The following is a 22,638-nucleotide window of genomic DNA, read 5'->3' on the forward strand; positions in this document are numbered from 1 at the left end:
TTTTGAAAAAGAGGTTGTTACACTGCAGATGCATCTGACCCAGGGTAGGGCATATCCCATGAATCAGAAGGGTAAAGAGAACCCAGGGGCCTTCTTCAGTTGGTGGTGCCCTCCAAAGTAACAAAGTCGGGCAGCGACTGCAAGGGGCATTGCTCATTACTGCACAGGCTTTGAAAAGGCTGAGACCCTGTTTGCAGCCTGGTCTGGTTCAGGCAGTCCGAAAAGTATTAAAATAGTCCATGGCCATGAAATATGAGAACTGAAAGCTACTGTGCTTTGGTACCTTCCTCCGATGGGACAGTTTCATTGAAAACCATATGTCGGTGATCACTTATGGGAATGTACTTTCAGAAACTATTCCTGATTGAAGAATCCAACTTTGTCTGGAGATGACCAAGGATTCCATCTTTCTTTTTTCGAGATGGGCTAACAAGGAGGGAAGGTTCAGAGCTGGGGCTACCTGGTAGCAGTTTTGATTTGTGGATACCATGTTGCTCAGGCCCGGCTTTTTGTTTTAGGCAGTGTGGTCTATGAGGAGGGAACAGTGCACTCTCTCCTGGTGTAACCCTGGCTGGTGGTGGACCTTTGAACATGCAGAATAGTTGATAAACGTAATGTACAATAATTGTGTGCTTGTATTTTGTATTTGTATTTGCAATCTTTTTAAAATGTAAATCTAATGTTACAGATTAACCAAAATCTGCTTTGCCCTTACAATTAAATGATTGGCCATTTTCTGATAATGTTGAGCTCACTGTAACCGGAGGTGGTTCTGCTCAGGTTTGAGAGAGGCAGTGAGGCTCTGTTCCAGAGGGAGGCCCCAGTCATGGAGATAGATCTGCCCCAACTCTCTGCTTGGAGAAGTGTCTAACCCTCAAAGAGTTGGAGGTAGATGAGCAGAGAGCTCGAGAACGAGGATGTTTTGGAAAAGAAAGTTGGAGGTAGAGCAGACCCAGGCCACAGAAAGCCTTGTGGACAATTCAGAGGGTTTTGAAGTTGATCCTTGCAGCCACTGGGAGTAAGTGAAGAGATTTCAGAGCTGAGAGATACGATCCCTGGCCTTGAGGAAAATGGACACACCTTTCTCTGTCAAAATAAGGAAAGAGTAATAACTAGAGATCCTGACACCATCCAATTTCCCACTAAATCTAAAATCTAGGGACCTCCCGGGAAACGAGCATCCCTTCCCATTTTCACCCATTGTATTGGGTGCAGTTGGAAGTTCCAGTGCAAGATGTGGCCTAAGTTGTGCTTTTGAATGTATGACACTATGCCTATGCCCCTAAAATGCACTTGTTTAGTAAGTACTTGACCTACACATGGATAATCAATGGGTCAAAACCTAACTATCCATTGTTTCCTCTACAGCTGAATGTTACAATCCAAGGTGGCACCCCCTCACTGAGCAGTAGGACCTGGCCTCTTAGATCCTAGCGGACATCTGCCTCTAAGCCTGTTGGGAGAGACTTACATAGTGTGGTTCATGCCTAAGGAGAGTCTTACTAAGTTGCCTTGAAAAGGGCAATTGCTGTCTTTGCCCATCTCTGCTTTTCTGGTGAATGTGGAAGGTGAACTGTCAGATCTTTGCCTCTTCAAGCTTGCGACTCGGTGCAACCTCCGGGATGAAATGTGTAGACCGTCTGGAACCCTGGAGAGAACCATTCAACTCTGATTAGTGCTTCGAGGTCTGTCCTGGAGAATGTGGGTTTGTGTTCATTGATATTGTATGTGCTGCCCCAGTCTACTAAATCGACCATCCCTAGCGGCCCTGTGGGAAAGTCCTTGCTGGATCTTTAATGTCGTCTCCACTGTAAGCCCTGTAGTTCATCATTCGGAAGGAGTTATACACGAGTCTGTACTAGAATATTTTCATGTACTTTATATAGGCAAACAGATACACCTAACCAATATCAAGAGTACAATTACATGATAATCAATAAAGAGAAACATATAACCAATGATGTTCTGCAGAAGGAAACTAATGCAGGCTTTCATCTTGGCGGGAAGTCATTGGAGCAGGCAGAACGCTACAAATATCTGAGTATCCATTTTTCATTTTCCATATAATGGCATAGTCTTTTAAATAAGTTGCTGGTAAAGGCTAAATCTACCCTCCAGGGACTTATATGGTTTGGTTGTCTGTTCTAATGATTGCCTTGTTGAAGTAAAGCATTTGAAAGAAAGTTAGCACCAAGTGGCATCATATGGATGTCCATTATGGCCTTTGACAAAGTTATATCGGCCATTGGATTAGGTTGAATATTACTGTTGGAGTAAGGGCCAGAGGGGTTTCTCGGGCAGCACTTGTTTCAGCACTAAGGATACAGATATAGTCTGCTTCTCTATTTTATCAGGGTATTAGAGTAGCAGTATCTGACTGTCTTTCCAAACTGAACATGGTGCACACTGTTAACTTATCATGAGCCGAGATAGAGAAACAACTACGGGGTGTGCCATTCCCTTAATCTTTCGTACATCATGGCTCGAGCATCCTGAGATTGACCTGAAGAAGCAGAATCATGGAAACGTGTTTTAATAGGTCTTAGGGAGTGACTTTAGTGTGATAGGGTAAAATACCTTACTCATTCCCTGTAAACAGTTGACTCTTGCCCTAGTTGGCCAGCCATATTGGAAGTTCTTATTGTCATATCATATGTGAAAACCCATCCTTGAAACATTTATAGTTAATCTCCCAATAGCAGCTATTGAGGTATTGGGCAAAATATCCTTGTTGTAAAATAGTATTTCTCTGTGACTTGAATTGTATTGAAACCATTGACAACATTGTGTGCCCTTGGCCACTGTTCCTTGATCTACATAAATATGATAGAAAGTCCATATGCAACATGTCAAATAAAAGAGCAAGAAGTGCGCTTTGAGATTTCTGCTCTGATGACAAGTGCCCTCACTCTGGATGACGATTATCAATTGAATCAATGAATTAGTCAACAGGAAATATTCCCAGCAGTGTGAGACAATACATTTTGTTCTTCGGAAAATGTGTTGGGAAGTTATCTTTTAATGTTAGATGGGACAACATATGAACATTGTCTTAAATGCCAGTTGTGTACTTATCTCAATGGCAATGATTTCTTACATGGTACCTTTGCCATTCTTGACTATACGATCTTCGTAGAAATGTCCCTTCCCCATCCACCTTATCAATTGGAGTCCCTTTGCTATCAAGGCACTTTGTTACATTCAGCTCATCTATCTCATTTATAAGAAGATTTTCTTCTGTTTTTAATCAGTTTGGCATTTTGATAGGGTTGAAATGTTTTTCAATGCAAATCTGACCTACAAAATCAATAAATACATGTATGTTATTTGTTTTAGGGTCTATGTAAAACCTTGCACACTGTGGGCCGTGCTAGGGACAGGGAGTGGGGGTAAGGGCTGGAGTGATCCAGGAGAAAGTGGTGGAATAGAAGTAAGTCCAAACAATCGATGACTGGAGATAGTTTAAATGTTTCGTAGCCCTGCCATGTGGGATCTAAGCCCAAAAGTGGTGACTTCTGTACGAGATAGTGGATAAGCAAGATATAACTTATGCGTCCTATTAGAGAAGGATTTGATTTTCCACTGATTTGGGCTTCAGAACCACTAAGAAAGCAACAGCCCCAAACTTGGACAGAATTAGGATGTTTTGGAGATGAGAAAACAGACTTTCAACTGACATTCTCAGTGAATTCAATGGATAGCCTTGATCCTCATGTTACCTCTGTGCAAGTGGAGTGGTGGGTTGGAAGGCAGCTCAGATAATCTTCAGAGCTGCACATCTTTTCCTTCGCACATAAGTTGGTGGTAGCTGGACAGTGAAGTATAGCTCTAGCAGCTGGCTGCTGTAGGCAACTGTGATATTTCTGAAGACTCCATATTCCAGCAGTGGAAGCACGGTTTTTGGGTAGTATAGTGAAGATTGGCATGACAGAAGGTGCTGTGTGGTTGAAATTGTTGTATCTTCGTTGATGGTGCGATGGGTAAAGTGTCCTGGGGGTGATGTAAGTGTAATGTAAATTTGCTCTCTGTGATCAAATCTTTTTTTTCAGAACCTTATAGCCCAGCTGTGTGGGTCATGATGTTTGTAATGTGCCTCACCGTGGTGGCCATCACCGTCTTCATGTTCGAGTATTTCAGCCCTGTTGGGTACAACCAGAATCTTACAAATGGAAAGCGTAAGTACCAAAATATGACCAATGGAAAGCAAAGTTATGATAATCTGACTAATGGAAAGAGCAAATACCAGAATATATGTGGTGTGATTCTTTTTAATGTATTTTATCCGAATAAAGGTGGTTTTGATTGAATGATTGATTGATTACTTAGTCTTCAGAGTTATTTGTATTGTTCTTTCTCGGGGTGCTGCCCCTTTATGGCATATCCTGGCATAATGCCTTTTAAGTCCACATTTGAGCCACTCTGTCCTGAAGTCTGTACCTACCTTCTCATCATTGGTATGATTTTTCCAACCACACCTGACACACCAAGTCTCTAGTTCAAGCTGGCACCTTGTCATGGGTATATTAGATTTCTCTCTTTTGTTAGCCATGGTAACGGGTGGAGTCACTAGAGAGATAATTTGACAGTGGCAGTGTGACAAAGGTAAATGGGACATATTATTCTATGGTATGGTAAGGTATGTTATGTTATTGTGGTTTTATAAAGCACAAACTTTAACCCAAATTCATCTTGGCGCTGTAGAACATGACAACAACACTGAAGGATCAGATTTAATGATGAATGAGCTGATAATGGTTGGATCAGTTGATATCAATAGCAGCTAATAGAAAGGTTTTTAGCATCTTTCTAAAGGAAAGAACATTAGTTTCTTTCCGAAAGGTAAGGGGTAATGTATTACAAAGTTTGGCAGCTTGTATCGAAAAGGCTCATCCTCCCTCTCATTTTCCTAGAAAGAATGGTGTGAGCCAATCTTCAATTTACCGATCTAAAGTTACGCCTCGGGATGTACTATGACTGTGGTGAGTCACAGGAGGAATTTAGACTTTTACATATGAGACAGGGGCTCTTACAAAAATGTGTTTTTTTATTTTTAATTGGGAGCCAATGTGATGCTTGCCAGGCGGGACGCCTGTTCAGTGATGAACGTTGAGCATTGTCTTTAAGTAGATTGAATATGGATAAGGATGAAGGGGATGATAGTCACACTAGTTGGGGACAAGACATGTCAGATGAGGAAAGAGAGTCTACCCTTGAGGTAAGAGGAAGGAGCGCATGTGCCCCTGAAGGAAGCTTGCAAATATACAAAGAAGTGAGATGGTCTGATCTGGAACAACCTAAGGACAGGACGCCTGTTCCCATAGCATATCCTGAGCGTCCCCAAGGATGATCGTACAGTGAGAAGGGAGAGTCACTACTGTATGTGAGCAGGTTAAGGTTGTTACCCACAAGGAGGCAGACAGGGACAATCGTCCCTACCAGGGATAGACTAATAGTGGATCCGACCGTGGGGCAGGGTTAACATGGTTTCCCTTATTGGAAAAAGAGGGATCAAGACCACAGTATATCCGCAGATGGACAAGGATAATTTAAGGTGTAAGCTCATGAGTTTGACTTCGTGTGCTGGGAAATCAATATCTGAATAAGACAGAAATGACAGGAGGAAATACATTGGCCATAGGGGACATAAAAGTTCTCCTGCCAGCTATTCTTGGGTCGAGAGCTCACAACATATGGAGAAGAGCGGGGTATTTAAGTGTGACCACACAGAATACTGCGCATGATGGGGTGCCGTTTAATAATTGTAGTGCAGATGTTTGGAGAACGCTCAGGGTAAAGTATCCTGATACATCAGATATGGGTGCACTTATGACACACACGATGAAGGATGATGAAGACCCTATTGCTTACATTCAGGATATTTGGAGAAATGGCAACTTGAAACTCGCGAGCCGTGAGAAAAGACAGTGGCATTATTTTACCACATTTTATGTCATTTTATGTCAGGGGTTGCCTGAGCCAGTACAGAGACAGATGAAGAAACAAGTGGGGATGGAAGCGAAGCCTTGGGCTGAGATACACTTGACAATAGTACACCATTGTCGGTTATTAAAAGAGAAAAATAAGAAGGAAGATGGAAATAGGAAAATTGAGGAAGCCAAGTTAGTTCAGAATAAATTGTTAAAATTTGCCATAGAAGGGGCAGTATTGACAAGCGGAGAAGGATTTGGAATGCAGGAAGCAGTGGCTACATTGCAGGTATGTAAATTGCACCCGATGGACCAAGGTGGATATGGGTTTGTGCCACGAGGCAGAGGTATAGGCTATAGGGGAAGAGGAGGATTTCAAAATAATCAAGGTGGGTTTCAAAGTACATGTGGGATGAAAGGACACGTTGCACATGTATGCGGGAGACAAGGGGATGTTAAGAATGGCCAATTTTCAAGAGGGGGACAGCTTACACCATATATTACACAGACTAGAGAAGGGATTGCCCAAGATCAGATATTGTATCAGACACAAGCTCCGCAAGTGCAGCAGGTGCAACAGCAGAAACGAGGACAAATGAATCGACCACAAGGGCAGCCGCAACAAGCCCCCATGTAGACACAGCAGTATGCAAACATGGGACAAGTACTGATACCCAGAATAGGAGGTGTCAATGTGGTAGGAGGGAATCCTTTCACAGGGACAGGTATGAGCCTGTACCCACAATAGGACAGCTCACTGGGTGACTTGATGTGTTCAGTATTATCTGTGACACCAGACACCCGAGAGGAACTAAGGGTCAATGTGACGATAGGAGGCAAATCTTTTTCTTTTCTAGTAGACACTGGAGCTACTCATTCATGTATATGAGAGGGAAAATATCCAACGTCAGGAATTTCCATGAATGCTCAAGGATTCTCTGGATCTAGGCGTCAAGTTCCTTTTATTAATGAATTACCAGATGCATAGGTGGCATGATCTCTGCTTCCAAAAGGTCAGGGTTTTCTCAACTCCCTTGGAAGCAGATCCATAACCCAGGTTCCGAGTGCCAACCAGTCCCAATTGGGACCTTTTGGACCCAGTCCTGGCGCCAGTGGCACCAGGCTCATAAATATGCCCAGTCCCAGCGCTGGAAGCGCCGGGCTCATAATGCTTGGGTGGACTTATCTGCAGCAGACCATGCGTGGACTTATCTGCAGCAGACCATGCTGCTTATTTGCCTGCCAGTTGAGTCTCTGATCCTCTTCTGTTTGGAACTACTTTTCCTGTTGGGTGGGGCAGGAGCCACTCCCTAGATTCAGAACACTGGAACTCTTCTGGAAAGCAGGAACTCTTTTCTTACCTAGGCGTGGCTGTGGAATGAGACACCTAAGCACTACAGGAGGCTATTTAAACCACACCCGATGGATGAATCTTGCTTTGCGTTATTCTGCATCCTCAGCAGCAGAACGCTCATCGTGTCTTCTGCATCTGATCCTGGGCCTAAGGAAAAAGGCTTACCATTCTGAATCCAGTCTTCAGCAACACCTATAAAGACAAGAAAGAACAGGTTAGCATTACGGTCTTCAGTGACAGCTCTTCCATCGGCTGTCACCAACGCCTCGCGCTGCATTCCGGCATCTGAAAGACAAAGGCTTACCTACTCTTCGTGCGCTCCGGAGGTCTTCACACTGCATTCCGGCATCTGAAAGACAAAAGCTTACCAACTCTTCGCACGCTCCGGAGGCCTTCGGCGCTGTATCCCGCATCTGAAAGACAAAAAAAGGTGCGTTTAAAGACATTGGGGAACTTTAATACTCACGTGCCATTACTCCTTTCCACATCTAACCCAGTGGGTATTCTGGCACCCTGCAGCCGCCCCGAACTTGTACCTGCAAAATAAAAAGACAGTTAGAGCGCATCGTGAAGCAGGCAACAAGCGCTTACTTACGTGCTTCCAGGCGCTTCTATTCATCACACGGGCACCATCTTCAACTCACTTCAGCCCGCCATCCGCCATCGCTGGAACCCTGCAAAACAAGAGACATCATTACTAAAGACTTTAAAGACATTAGAATTACTCGAAACTTACCGTTCGTGCAGTAAACGACGGACAGCAGTCCTCTGAAGTCAAGAGGCCTGCTCCCCTTATCCAGTGAAGAAACTGGTTACAGCACCCTGCCTCGAGGCAGATGGAGAGCACGGCGTTCACTTACCTAAGGTGAGAGCGTTAACCTTTGGGGTTCTACAGGAGAAGAGAAAGGGAAGAAGAGAGAGACATTCAATAACCCAGTTCATTAATCCCACATTTTCTATCTGCAGACATCTTACCCTTCGAGCCAGACATACAGTGCACAGAGGTCCAGCCCAAAGAGCCAGCCGTGTGTTACACATCTCCTTTGAAGATACGGTATACGCCCAGTCAAGACCGGCGCCTCGGAATCAGGTGAGCGTTACAGAACGCAAAGCCTACCACAAAACTCCCGTCCAGGCGCTATGGAAACCTCGGATACCGACCAGCTAGCCCAGTTACTTGGGGAACTAAGGGCAGAAGTGCATGCAGCCCGTCAGGAAATGAACGCTCTAAGAAGGGAACTGATTATTTCCAAGGAGCGAACAGATGATCTCGCTAGACAATTGCTACAGTCACAAGTCGGACAGACCCCGTTACCCGCATCTGGGGGAAATCTTCCTTCTACATCCTCTATGAATCCAGTGCAGATCAACCTACCTGGGAATGTACCTCTGGCTCCGCCCGAACGATTTTCTGGTGACCCAAAGAGGTTTGCAGTATTTATCAATCAGTGCCGGTTGCATTTCTTATGCCGGCCAGCAGCCTTTCCAACTGATCAAGCTAAAGTAGCTTTCGTGCTTTCGTACCTTAGTGGCAATGCGGCAGACTGGTCGATCCCTCTAGTAAATCAAGATGATCCGGTCCTCCGTGATTTTCAAGCTTTTCAGCTCAGTATGGAAAAACTGTTCGCAAGACATTCACAGGGGCAGGCCTTGGACAATGAGCTTCTTTCGTTGCGACAAGGTAATCAAGACCTTTTGGCTTATATTGCGTCTTTCAACAGACTGGTAGTGGAAACTCACTGGCCTGAGGACAAAAGGATTACGCTGTTTTATAGAGGTCTACGCGGAGAGCTCAAAGATGTGTTAGCCCAAGTAGTGAATCCCCCACAAGATTGTTCGGACTATATAGACTTAGTCGTTCAAATAGATCACAGACTGCAGAACAGGAAGGCCGATCGTTCCAAGTTTGATGCTCGAGTATTTTCCAAACCGCCAACTCCTTCCAAAGGAGTAGACTCCGGGGAACCCATGCAAATAGGGGGTCTGAAAGGTCCTCTAACACAAAAGGAGCGGGAAAGGAGAAAACAGTTGCAATTATGCCTCTATTGCGGAAACTCAGGGCACTTTCTTCGAGACTGTCCGGTGAAACCTGCCAAGAAGGCAGTAGGAGCTGCAGTTACCAAAGTTACAAACTCTGAGCAGGGAAACGACCTCGCCCGACAAGAATAGAGGTCCTCTTGCCGAGCGTGAAAACCAGTTCCGTGACCTCGCATTTCGTGATACCTATGGTCCTCATTAGCCCTGATAATCCGGATCGATTACATGCAATTGAAGCTTACCTCGACAGCGGTGCCATCGGCAATTATGTGGATCATGAAATGGTTTTGAGGATGAATCTAACTCTTTGTCCCAAGGCTGTAAAGGACGTCATTACTACGGTGGATGGTACGGAGATAGCCTCCGGGCCAGTAACGCATACCACTCAAGAAGTGACGCTAGTAAGTCAAGATGGACACCATGAGAAGATCGTGTTCGATGTGATCAAGGCCCCTCAGTTTCAGATTATTCTAGGAATACCTTGGTTAGAGAAACACAATCCTCTGATCGATTGGCGAGCAAGAACGGTCCAGTTTCCAGAATGTGTCTCTACTTGTCACCCTCCACCTGGTGTTGCACTGGCAGCAATTTCTTCAGAGACTCCCCAGTTACCTCCCGAATACCTAGAATACCAAGATGTTTTCCGGAAGGATCAGGCTAACTCTCTACCTCCTCATAGGTCTTATGACTGCCAGATCGACCTGATACCTGGATCTACTCCTCCTTGTAGTAGAATTTATGCCCTCACCGAGCCTGAGAACCTTCACCTTCGACAATACCTGGATCAATACCTGGCAAATGGGTTTATTCGTCCTTCCAAGTCCCCTGCTTCTTCAGCTTTGTTCTTCGTTCCAAAAAAGGAAGGAGACCTTAGAACTTGTATAGATTATCGCTCCCTGAACCAGATCACCGTTAAGAATAGATATCCGTTACCTTTGATCCCTGAACTCCTGGACCAAGTCAGAAAAGCATGCATATATACAATGCTGGATCTTAGAGGAGCTTACCACTTGGTACGAGTAAAAGAGGGCGATGAATGGAAGACGGCCTTCCGCACCAAGTATGGGCTATTTGAATATCAGGTCATGCCCTTCGGACTTTGTAATGCCCCGGCCGCCTTTCAATATTTTATTAACGATGTCCTCAGAGAGCTCATAGATGTGTGTGTTGTTGTTTACATTGACGACATCCTCGTTTATTCTTCATCGGAATCTGAACATCGGAAACACGTGAAAATGGTCCTCGAAAGATTGCGTCAACACAAACTTTTCGCTAAGTTGGAAAAATGTGTTTTCAACGTGACTGAAGTTGAATTCTTGGGATTCATATTATCACCTGGCGGAGTGCGTATGGATTCAAAGAAGGTTGATGCAGTTCTCAAATGGCCATCACCATCCTCCGTAAAAGGTGTGCAAAGCATGTTAGGCTTCGCTAACTTTTACCGCAGGTTTATCCCCGAATTCTCTCGAATAGTCCAGCCCATCACTGCCTTGTTAAAGAAAAACAAACGTTTTGAATGGTCTACCGAGGCGGACCAAGCTTTCCAGGATTTGAAGACTAAATTTATCTCTGCACCAATCTTAAAACACCCTCGCCCCGAACTCCCCTACATTGTGGAAACTGATGCTTCAAGCCTTGCCATGGGGGCAGTTCTATCACAAAAGGACCCGGTAACCAATCAGTTGCATCCCGTGGCATTTTGGTCCCGCAAATTCTCGCCTCCTGAAATCAATTACACGATTACTGACAAGGAACTTCTGGCTATCAAGTCTGCCTTTAAGGCTTGGCGGCATTATCTGCTGGGGGCCCGACACACCGTTACTGTGATTACGGATCACCGAAACCTGCAATATTTGAAAACCGCAAAAGCCCAATCCTCTAGACAACTCCGTTGGGCATTATTCTTTGCCGAGTTTGACTTCATAATTACCTATCGACCTAGTACAAAAAACGGTAAAGCTGATGCCCTTTCTCGGATGGGAGTGGAAGAACACTTGATCAACCCTAAACCTGTACCAATCATTCCCGAACAAAGAATTCAGGGTGTAATCGCCACAGAATCCATAGAGGAAGTTAAGGATAAAGCCAGGCAACTTGTAACTCCAGCAGACATACAGAATTGGCATCTGCAGGGAAAGGACTTTGCAGTAAAGGACAACTTATTGTATTTCCAAGAACGATTATACCTACCCAGCACAGAGTTACAGAAAAAAGTAATCTCTTGTTATCACGATTCTTTAATGGAAGGACATCCCGGTATGGCCAAGACCTCAGAAAAGATCAAGCGCTACTTCTGGTGGCCGTCTTGGAAAAAAGATATCAGAGACTTTATAATGTCCTGTGGAGTATGCGCCCAAAACAAGAGTCAAAAGGAAAGACCAGCAGGCCTCTTACGCCCTATTGACATCCCACCTCGCCCTTGGCATACGCTTTCTATGGACTTCATCACCGATCTACCTCCATGCTCCGGATACAATACGATTCTAGTAATCGTGGACTTATTCTCCAAGATGGCGCATTTCATTCCGCTCAAAGGCTTGCCAACAGCAGCAACTCTGGCCCGAGAATTTCTCGAAAACATCGTCCGACTGCACGGTTTTCCTTCGGTTCTAATTTCGGATCGAGGTAGTCAATTTATTTCTCATTTTTGGCGAAGTTGCTGTCGGTCAGCTCAAATTGATGTGAGACTATCGACCAGTCACCACCCTCAGACCGACGGACAAACCGAGAGGACCAAACAAACTCTGGAACAGTATTTACGCTGCATGCTGCAACAAACTGAAAAAACTTGGAAAGACATCCTTTGGATAGCCGAATATGCCTACAATAACTCTGTCCATTCGGGAACTGGGAAAACCCTGTTTTTTCTTTTGTACGGCAGTCACCCTCGAACCTCGGAGTTGGATCCCCTCCAAGATCTTGAAACACCAGCAGTAGACTACCTGCATTCTACAATCACCCAAGCCTTTAAGGAAGCTGTTTCTCACCTTCAAAGGGCTAAAGAACAATACAAGAAAGGAGCAGATCAACATCGGAAGGAAGCCCCTCAATATCAAGTAGGGGATCAAGTCTGGTTATCCACCAAATATCTACCTCTAAAAGGGCCACGCACATTCAACCCAAGATACCTTGGTCCCTATTCCATCACTACCATAGTAAACCCAGTAGCGGTCAAGTTGGACTTGCCCCCGCACATGAAGATACATCCGGTCTTCCACGTCTCTCTATTAAAACCCGTGCAACCTCAAACCCGACTAACCAAATCTCCAAAACCTATCCTAGTTGATGGAGAACTCGAGTTTGAAGTCAAAAGCATTCTGGACTCCAAGATCTCCAAATCTAAACTATTCTACCTAATTGACTGGAAAGGCTACGGCCCCCAAGAGAGATCCTGGGAACCTGCTGAATATGTCCACGCTCCTCGCCTAATCAAAAGATTTCACCGAACATTTCCTGACAAGCCAAAACCCCCGGAGAAGCCCCGTTTGGGAGGGGCCTTGAGGGGGGTACTGTCATGATCTCTGCTTCCAAAAGGTCAGGGTTTTCCCAACTCCCTTGGAAGCAGATCCATAACCCAGGTTCCGAGTGCCAACCAGTCCCAATTGGGACCTTTTGGACCCAGTCCTGGCGCCAGTGGCACCAGGCTCATAAATATGCCCAGTCCCAGCGCTGGAAGCGCCGGGCTCATAATGCTTGGGTGGACTTACCTGCAGCAGACCATGCTGCTTACTTGCCTGCCAGTTGAGTCTCTGATCCTCTTCTGTTTGGAACTACTTTTCCTGTTGGGTGGGGCAGGAGCCACTCCCTAGATTCAGAACACTGGAACTCTTCTGGAAAGCAGGAACTCTTTTCTTACCTAGGCGTGGCTGTGGAAGGAGACACCTAAGCACTACAGGAGGCTATTTAAACCACACCCGATGGATGAATCTTGCTTTGCGTTATTCTGCATCCTCAGCAGCAGAACGCTCATCGTGTCTTCTGCATCTGATCCTGGGCCTAAGGAAAAAGGCTTACCATTCTGAATCCAGTCTTCAGCAACACCTATAAAGACAAGAAAGAACAGGTTAGCATTATGGTCTTTAGTGACAGCTCTTCACTTACCTGGTCCATCGGCTGTCACCAACGCCTCGTGCTGCATTCCGGCATCTGAAAGACAAAGGCTTACCAACTCTTCGTGCGCTCCGGAGGTCTTCACACTGCATTCCGGCATCTGAAAGACAAAAGCTTACCAACTCTTCGCACGCTCCGGAGGCCTTCGGCGCTGTATCCCGCATCTGAAAGACAAAACAAGGTGCGTTTAAAGACATTGGGGAACTTTAATACTCACGTGCCATTACTCCTTTCCACATCTAACCCAGTGGGTATTCCGGCACCCTGCAGCCGCCCCGAACTTGTACCTGCAAAATAAAAAGACAGTTAGAGCGCATCGTGAAGCAGGCAACAATCGCTTACTTACGTGCTTCCAGGCGCTTCTATTCATCACACGGGCTCCATCTTCAACTCACTTCAGCCCGCCATCCGCCATCGCCGGTACCCTGCAAAACAAGAGACATCATTACTAAAGACTTTAAAGACATTAGAATTACTCTAAACTTACCGTTCGTGCAGTAAACGACGCACAGCAGTCCTCTGAAGTCAAGATGCCTGCTCCCCTTATCCAGTGAAGAAACTGGTTACAGCACCCTGCCTCGAGGCAGATGGAGAGCACGGCGTTCACTTACCTAAGGTGAGAGCGTTAACCTTTGGGGTTCTACAGGAGAAGAGAAAGAGAAGAAGAGAGAGACATTCAATAACCCAGTTCATTAATCCCACATTTTCTATCTGCAGACATCTTACCCTTCGAGCCAGACATACAGTGCACAGAGGTCCAGCCCAAAGAGCCAGCCGTGTGTTACAGATCACCTTTGAAGATACGGTATACGCCCAGTCAAGACCGGCGCCTCTACGGGAATCAGGTGAGCGTTACAATAGGAGAGTGTGACATGTCTGTTCCTTTGTTATATTCGTGACAGACACCGGTTAACATTTTGGGAAGAGATTTCATGACAAATCTTAACATGACGATTTCATTCACTGATCAAGGGATAGTGTGTTCCACTCCAGGAATACACTATTTAAACATGGGAGAAGTTATACTGGCATTCACAGGGAACGTGGCTCTGCAAGGCGATCCAGTAAACCCAGAGATTTTTCTGTATGGAGTGAGCATTCTACTGAGATGGCTACCTGGTTTAGTGGGAAAGATTGTGAACATACCTGATGAGTTCTTGTTTAGACCGTGAATACCTATGGACGAAGAGGCCCTTACGATGTAGGTTTATTTAAGATAATACGTGAAGTTAAAATAAAGGAGCGATTTTACCTCGAGCAAAGCAGTACCCTATGTCTCGAGAAGCTGATGAGGGTATATTTCAGAATATATCGGCAATGATGTTGCCATCAGAATCATTGTGCAATACTGTGGTGTATCGATCAAAAAATCTCAAGGAGTATTGTGGAGATTTATACAAGATATGAGACCGATTCACCAGATTATAGATTCAGAGTTTCGTTTAGTTCCTAATCTGGCGACAATACTGTGCAGTATCCCGGTGGAAACTTGATATTCTATGGTGATCAATTTGAAAAATGCATTTTTCTCAATCCCGTTGCACAAGGACTCAGAAGACTTGATGTAATTCACGTTTTGCCAAACCCGCCTGAGTACTGTGCATCCCAATCGATCTTTAATAAAGTCCTACAGATAGATTAAGGCAATATTGATTTTAAGAGTGCAGTGATACAATACGTAGTTTACATTTTAATTTGCAGCACCACAGAAGATGAGTGCACACGAGATTCGTTCAGTTGATGACTATTCTAGCAGACAAGGGATAAAAGGTAGACAAGGAGAAATTGCAATGTTGTCAAGCGGACATGTTATAAATAAGTCAATTGATTTTGCATGAAGGAAAGAAAATGATGCATGAAAGAGCTTAGGTGATTATGAAAACAGCAAAACCAAATACAGTGAAACAGATGCAAAGGTTTTTGGGGTTATGCAACTATGTCAGCCTGGGTGTTTGATTATAGTATGCATACAACACCATTCCTGAAAGCTTTAAAGAAAACACAGGTAGAAAATGTAAACATAGAATGGACTGAACGAATGGAGTAAGGGTTTGAGGAACTGAAAAAAGCAATTTGTAAAGCCTCTGTTTTGGGAATTCCCAATTATACTGAGGAATTTTATTTGTTTTCGCACACAAATAGAACAGTCATGACAGCAGTGCTTACACAGAGAACTACATTTGGGTATAAACCTTTAGCATATTACATTGGGATTTTAGACCAAGTTATGAAAGCACACTTTCCTTGCGAACAGTCATTGGCAGCTGCCGTGTTCGTGATTGAGAAATCTACAAGTATTGTTTTGGGCTGCTATATGACACTCTTCGTGGAGCATGCTCTGTTTGCCATCTTAGGGAAACGCAAGGGCACATTGACATCCCAAAGATCTTCAGCATATGAGGTAATGATTTTGAACCCAGGGATTAAAACTGTAAGATGTACAATAGTAATCCTGCCACTTTTATAGGTGAGCCAATAGAAGAACATGATCATGTGCATGATTGTGCTAATTATGTTGAATTGTATGATTATATACCCCGTGTGAAGGAGAATGCTTTAGCAGGAGGCCAAATTCTCTTTAAGGAAGGATCTTTGAAAATTGATCAGACTAGTGGGAATAGGCATTCAGGCAGAGCAGTAGTGAGACATAGTTTAAATAGAGAATTTGAAGTTGTAGCAAGTGCATGGCTACTGTCTCACTTTTCAGTGCAAGCGGGAGAATTGGTAGCGCTCATTGCCGCGCTCGAGAAACACGAAGGGTAGGAAGTGACAGTCTGCAGGGACTCCGCCTACATGATGTCAAACGTACATGCAGGGTTAGGACATTGGAAAAGGAGGGGCTACCTCCACGCAAACAGCACTGCAGAGCAGCATGCTTCCTTATTGGATAGGCTTATTAAGGCACTACAATTCCCAGTAGCCATAGCGGTCATTACATGCGCAGTGCACATAAGCAAACAAGCTTTATATTTCGAGTTTTGATAGTGAGAAAGTTAAAGAAAAAGTAGTCACAACTATGATAGTACAAGAGGGGTTTAATACATTTTCCATCACTCAACTAATGGAGATTCAAGTTGGTGCACCGCAGGAAGAGCAGGAATTATGGAAGACAAGGGGGTGTTCTTTATCCCCCACAGAAGCATTACGGTGACAAGATAGCACTGAAAGGCCAGTGATGTCAGTAGTGTTATTGAACAGCTGCTTTACACAGCGCATGTAACTAGGGAAAGTCTTGCTGCTACAATTGCAGAAGACTGGTTCATTCCGAATTTGTTGGAACATGTTGCATTATTTATGGTAAACTGCATTGTGTGTCAAAGGTTTACTGCTGGGCATACACGGAGGACAATTAAAGGGGTGATAACTCGACCGAATGGTCAGTTTTCAGCATTTACATATTGATTATGTCGATATGCTGCAGGTGTGTAATGGATATAGTTATCTATTAGTTATGGTGTGTCCCTTTTCCAAGTGGATCGAGGCAGATCCCTGTACACACCCAGATGCCGTATGCATAGCAATGTTATAAGGGCGCAAACTCTTCTCGAGATGGGGTGTGTGTGAAGTGCTGACAATGGGCCACATTTTGCTAATGAGCTATTTGAACAGATAGGGCTTCTATTGAACATTAACCATACGTTTTCTTCTGCTTATCACCCGCAAGCGAATGGATAATGTGAGAGACTCAATGGCTGCCTAAAAGAAAGGATTTCGAAGATTAAAATGACTTTGAAGAAGGGATGGCTTTATTGCCTACATTTAACCTTGTATTTCCTTTTAAATCAGCCAGGATCTGACCACCACCTCACCCCTCATGAACTAGTGACAGGATGGCATATGAGAACACCTCTTAAACCTCCAATTAGGAGAAGAAGTGATGTCCAGAGTGTAGCTAAAACTTTAGGTGATGAAATACATATATGACCTCTAGCATCTCTCTCATTTCAAATCAGGTCAAGCGCAAGGGGGGTTGGTCTCGGAACACAGAAAAAGACAATTCAACAACCAACCCAATTCAATTATTATCTGCACCTAAGTTATATGTTGGAGATCTAGTCCTAATCAAGAATTTTACTAGAAGGTGGCATGAGCCACATTTTAGTGGTCTCTTTTGCACTGAGAAAGTAATTCCTTCAGCTGTGAATGTCCAAGGGAGACAAGCTTGGCTTCGACTAGGGGATATAAAGGCCTACAAACGTGAGACTCGCCGTCCCAATGTAGCCAATTCAGAAGCAAGACAAGAAAAAGAATTGCAGCATGTGCAGACTCGATCGATGACAAAGAAGAAGGATGATAAAGCAACTACCAGTGGATAATACAGAGTTATCTTGGACTGAAATTCAAATGGACACGCCTTATAGATATTTTAGCAGTAAGTGAAAAGACTTGTTGCGAATTTAAGTAGGCTGAAAATTAACTTTAGAAATACACATTTAAGTGTCAGTGTCATGCCTAGACGTCATTTCTTGATTAATTTCATGGAGAATAAACAGTTAATCATACTGTGCTTACCAACATTGACGTTCATTGACTTTTTGTCTTGCTGTCTTTGTGTTTATACTCCAAGTTTACCCTGCTCTTGTGAGAAGAAACGTTGATGTTTGCACTTTCTTACAGGATCCTAAAAATGGCTCAGTGATAAGGAGGCTCCTTATTGCCATTATCGAGCAGATTTTGCAGTTTCAAGTATAAAAGAATTTTGATGAAATTGTATGAAAAAATTATTAAAGAGGAAAGTGCCACAGTTCAAGGCGAAGAACAAGTGCAACGAGTAGTCGGATTGTGCGAGTAATGGATGCCAATGTTCATATGCAAAATATATGTTTGCATGATTGTTCTCTTTGTCTTTCTCTACCTCATCTTTCAAACTCTCTATCATGTAGTACTTCTGCTGAGAGAGAGGTCCCTATGGCTCTCCTCACTATGAGATCTACTTTTGATTTGCTTCATGAGTATTACACAACTTTTGGGAGACACAAGAGCAATGCAAAGGAAGATAGTGAGGGGATAATTACCTATTTAGATAATGAAGCACATTTGGGTAATGATATGTGGTATCAGCACATGAGAAAGGTGGGAGAAAGAACAAATAAGGAGAGTTGCTATGTCTGCTCTCGCATACCCTATGCCACGAATACAGTGCAAACTTTCATTGCCAGATAAGTTCCAGAACACAATGCTAAGTGCCCTCAGCCATCTTGCAGCATGCATGACCAGAGTACAACTTCAAGGCAGTTGGGCCACTTTGCGATGGAGATTAAAATGGTCATTTACCTACCAAGATCACTACATCAAGACCACACAGATGGAAAAGGAACCTGGAAGGAAGAGCAAGATGCTTGTGTATCCTACAACAGGACAGGATGAGGGGGTCATTGAAGAGAAGAAGAGAATGAATTGCCGTGATGCGACAGAAATAGCTGGACCGCCTGGATGTTGGGAGCGTACTCAAGTCTTAGTCTATGGACGAGTGAACTCCAAGAAGGGATGGGAAGAAGGGCGTATGTCCTGTGCAGTTCATCTACAGAAGCTAGAGTATGTACAAGTGGTACAGAAAGTAAATGATAGGTGTTTTAAGTCATGGGCTAAGCATGGCAAACTGCTGACATGGGTAGAAGATGAATCAGGTGTCATGACTGTGATCCCATTGGCTTAATGCAACATTGTGCTATGAAGATTTGGAAAGAAGCATGTGGGAGACAACAAGGACTGTAGAACTACAGTTGACGTTTCCAGGATGGGAGCAAGGCCACTCATCCTGATGGATCGATATTGGGCTTGTGGGTCTAGAGCCTACATGAAGCTGCCCAAGGATTGGGGAGAACATGTTCCTTGGTGCCTATTCATATTCCAGCATTAGTGATTCCTCAAAATGACCTGAACACTGGAGAATTTCCAAAAGCAGATGCCCATTTGAGAAAGAGAAGATCGCTTGAGTTTCTCAATCGGACCAAGAGAGAGAATTACTTCTCAGCCTAATCAATAGAAGCATATGATGCCATATGAACACAGGTTGTTCAGCAAGACTGCTTCAATCTTCACAACTATCTTCATGCCTGGGATCCAAACGATGGCCAAGTGGTTGCAGATCACAAGATGGGAGCTCCTGCAGACGATCAATACCACCATAAAGGGATTCAATGCTACCAGTGAAGAACTGAGGGCCATAGGACAACGACCCTGCAGAACAGATATGTCCTTGACATGATCATAGCAACGGAAGGAGGATGTTGTGCCAAAATTGGGCCTTCATGTTGCACATTCCCATCTTGTAACAAAAGAGATAGCCCTCTGTATGGGAGGATGAAGGGCTGAAAGAGTAATACAGCAAAAAGGTCTCCTACCACTTGGTAAGTTCATGACAATACAATATTCATAGTATATCCACTTTAATTTTTAGAAAATCAAAAGGTAGCTTTACAAATTTGCTAGATGTCTCCAAACTTTGTTGTTAGTGGGAGGACTCAATCCATACAATTATTATCAAGCAAAAATGTCTCATAACACAGCTTTATTTAGTTTGCTGGTGTCTTTTCTATTTTTTAGACAATTTACATTTGATGGCATCAATGCATAGTTCGTAACAAAAGTAATACAAAACACAGTAAACAAAAAGTTATATACAAAACAGAGCATACATTGTTGCAAGCATAAAAGAGATACAAAAGAAATCAAACAAATATTACAGCATATTTGTCATTTACATATATGTTCTAAACATGAATTCAGTTTCTAGAGATTAGGGCTCAAGTGATTCTATAGCACCTATAATCAATCAGTGCCTTGGTCCTGACCACCAAGTAACACAAGAACTGAGAAAATAGGAGTGACCATACAAAGGGTCAGGCCTAGCAGCGAATAGAAGAGCAAGAGGACCAAATCATAGGTCTACCCGTGGGGTAGAAATCCCCAAAGGGTGATGGACAAAGCAGCAGAAAAATTACTGGGTCCACAGGCGTTTCCGCTCCTAGTAGGTAATCCTTCTTCCAGGCCTCTGGGATAGTCATTCTGCAGTGTATCAAGGGGGCGTGTTGGGGAAACAGTCTTGCACAGCATGAAGGTGATATCTCCTTTTACTGCATCATCAAATGTGACAGTCTAGTGTAGTTACTGGTCTTGGGACGCCCGAGCGCAACAGTGGCGGTATTGCCAGGCAGATGTCAGTCTGGTATCGTTGAGTTCTGGGTCAGGCAAATCCTTTCCAAATTATATTTTCCCACAGACAAGGATACTTTGCAAGGCCAAGTTCAAAGACAATCTCCATGGCAGAAGGCATGGGTGATGAGAGATGTTGGGCTAATTGTGTGGGGAGGAAAAGTCAAGTCCACCTCCTGGCACCTGGGTATGAGCTTACATGCTGCTAAGTGAACCGAATGTTCCAGACATGGCAAGAGCGTGCCAACAAATAGTGGAGGGCCATATAAGGAAGGGCCTTATAGTTTGAGAGCCAATGATATACTGTGTAATTAAAAGTGTTGAAGATTACCTTTTTTAGAGGTAGGCATAAATTGTCCACCTGACAGTAGACAGCCAATCACAATACCGGTCCTTATAAAAAGTATACTTAGATGTTCCCATTGAATGTATCGCAATCCTTCATAGGTTTTCTTTATTTGCCACGTAGTATGACGTTACTTTGGACATATTTTTTGCATATAAGGATGTTTGTATGTAAAATTTGTCCAGAACTCAGCGAACGTCCATTGATGTCCATTGTAAGCTGCCTCTTTTGGATCATTGTTAATAAAACAGCAACCTTTGCCATCTTCCTGGGTTGGTTCAATTATTTGTACTCAGAGTTGTTCTATGAGCCCCATCCATTGCATGCACGATTCTAAAGAAGCATAGGTTCAGGAGTTCTGTTGCAGCATGTTACTTTGTTGCAATTACTTCGAATTTATTTTCTATTTTCTTTTATTTTTTTTAAATGTGGGCTGGTCCCCCATACCCTTTTATCCATTTACTCCCACACCTACCCCAAGCCTCCAAACCTCTAGTTCTACCCCTTAACCTTTAAAGCATGTACACATTTCGAAGTAATTCGAAGTGTTTGCAGCAAACTAAATTACCACCAAGTAAATTATTTCGTAGAAACAACGGGAGACCCGTGAGACCTAATGTCCCAAGCTTTGAGTAGCTTCCAACATCCCTGTAATTGCTTGTGATTTTTTTCACTTACCTTTAGATGGTTTCGAGTCATTGCCTGCAGGCTCTAAACCCGGGAGACATGACAGGGTTGAAATTCTGATGTGCACTCGTGAACTCACATGCTTTAGTGGAATAGGGGCATCCATTATACCCCTTTTTTCTGTTAGCAAATACAGTGGCAGTGCACAGACTGCCAGGTTGCAGGAGTACCCGGGACGAAGACTACCAGCCATGCCACTAAAACCTTTTGTGCCCTCTGTGTTTCATGTGAAGTATGCATGAAGAGATGCTCCTAAGTTAATCCTCCTCCACAAAGTGACCAAATACCATATAAGGAGTTGCTTTCCTCTGCATGGATCCAGCGGCTGAATCCACTTACCTCTTTGTGTAGGGGCGTTTCTGTAACTTTGTCCATGAAGTTTGAATTGTATGCACTGTTCCTTGGTTGTCCGAACCATCAAGTCAAATGAATGAGGCAATGTGATTGGACTGTGATCTTCTTCTGAATCTAAGGAGGTAATTCATGGATCATTTGTGCTGAAAAAAACGGATCTGTGTGCCATTCTGCCCACAAATCCCCATTTGTTCAACAGGGATTTGCGGGCAGAATGGCGCACAAATCCCGTTTTTTTCGGCGCAAATAATCCATGAATTACCAACTAAATCTCCTCACAAATACCAGAGGCGCTGACCAACTACTTTACTGAAGATTTATTACGATCTTGAAACAGTATCTTCCCGGACTGAGGCCTCTCTGACATTTTCACGTCCTTCACCGCAGGGATAACCTAGAACATGTCCCTTGATGCCTGCATCTCCATGCAGGTGGAGGAACTGATTGGCTTCTGAATGGCGAGGCTGCTACCCAGAGCCATTACATGTCTTTAGTTTAGTTTAGTTTATTTTTTTATAGAGTGAGCCAAGCCCTTAGGCATCTGGGCGCTATGCTTACATGTTACATAGGAGTACAGACAAAACAAATATTGCAAAGTGAGCATTTGTGGTTTATAGTGACATTTTCGAATGTCGTAATTTCTTTTTTTAATGAGGGGGTCCCCGTTT

The 22,638-nt window shown here is 43.8% G+C and overlaps 1 protein-coding gene across 4 annotated transcripts in view; it reads left to right on the top strand.

Moving 5' to 3' along the window:
- Positions 1–22,638, top strand: part of GRIN2C (glutamate ionotropic receptor NMDA type subunit 2C) — an 853,359-nt gene that overhangs the window by 767,334 nt on the left and 63,387 nt on the right. For all 4 annotated transcript variants that reach the window (XM_069654855.1, XM_069654858.1, XM_069654856.1 and 1 more), the window contains one exon: positions 4,050–4,175. In XM_069654855.1, coding sequence (XP_069510956.1) covers positions 4,050–4,175 — 126 coding nt within the window. The remainder of the gene's footprint in view (positions 1–4,049; positions 4,176–22,638) is intronic.

The sequence above is a fragment of the Ambystoma mexicanum genome, chromosome 3q (genome assembly GCF_040938575.1).
Source record: "Ambystoma mexicanum isolate Mex_15411 chromosome 3q, UKY_AmexF1_1, whole genome shotgun sequence".
Lineage (NCBI taxonomy): Eukaryota > Metazoa > Chordata > Amphibia > Caudata > Ambystomatidae > Ambystoma > Ambystoma mexicanum.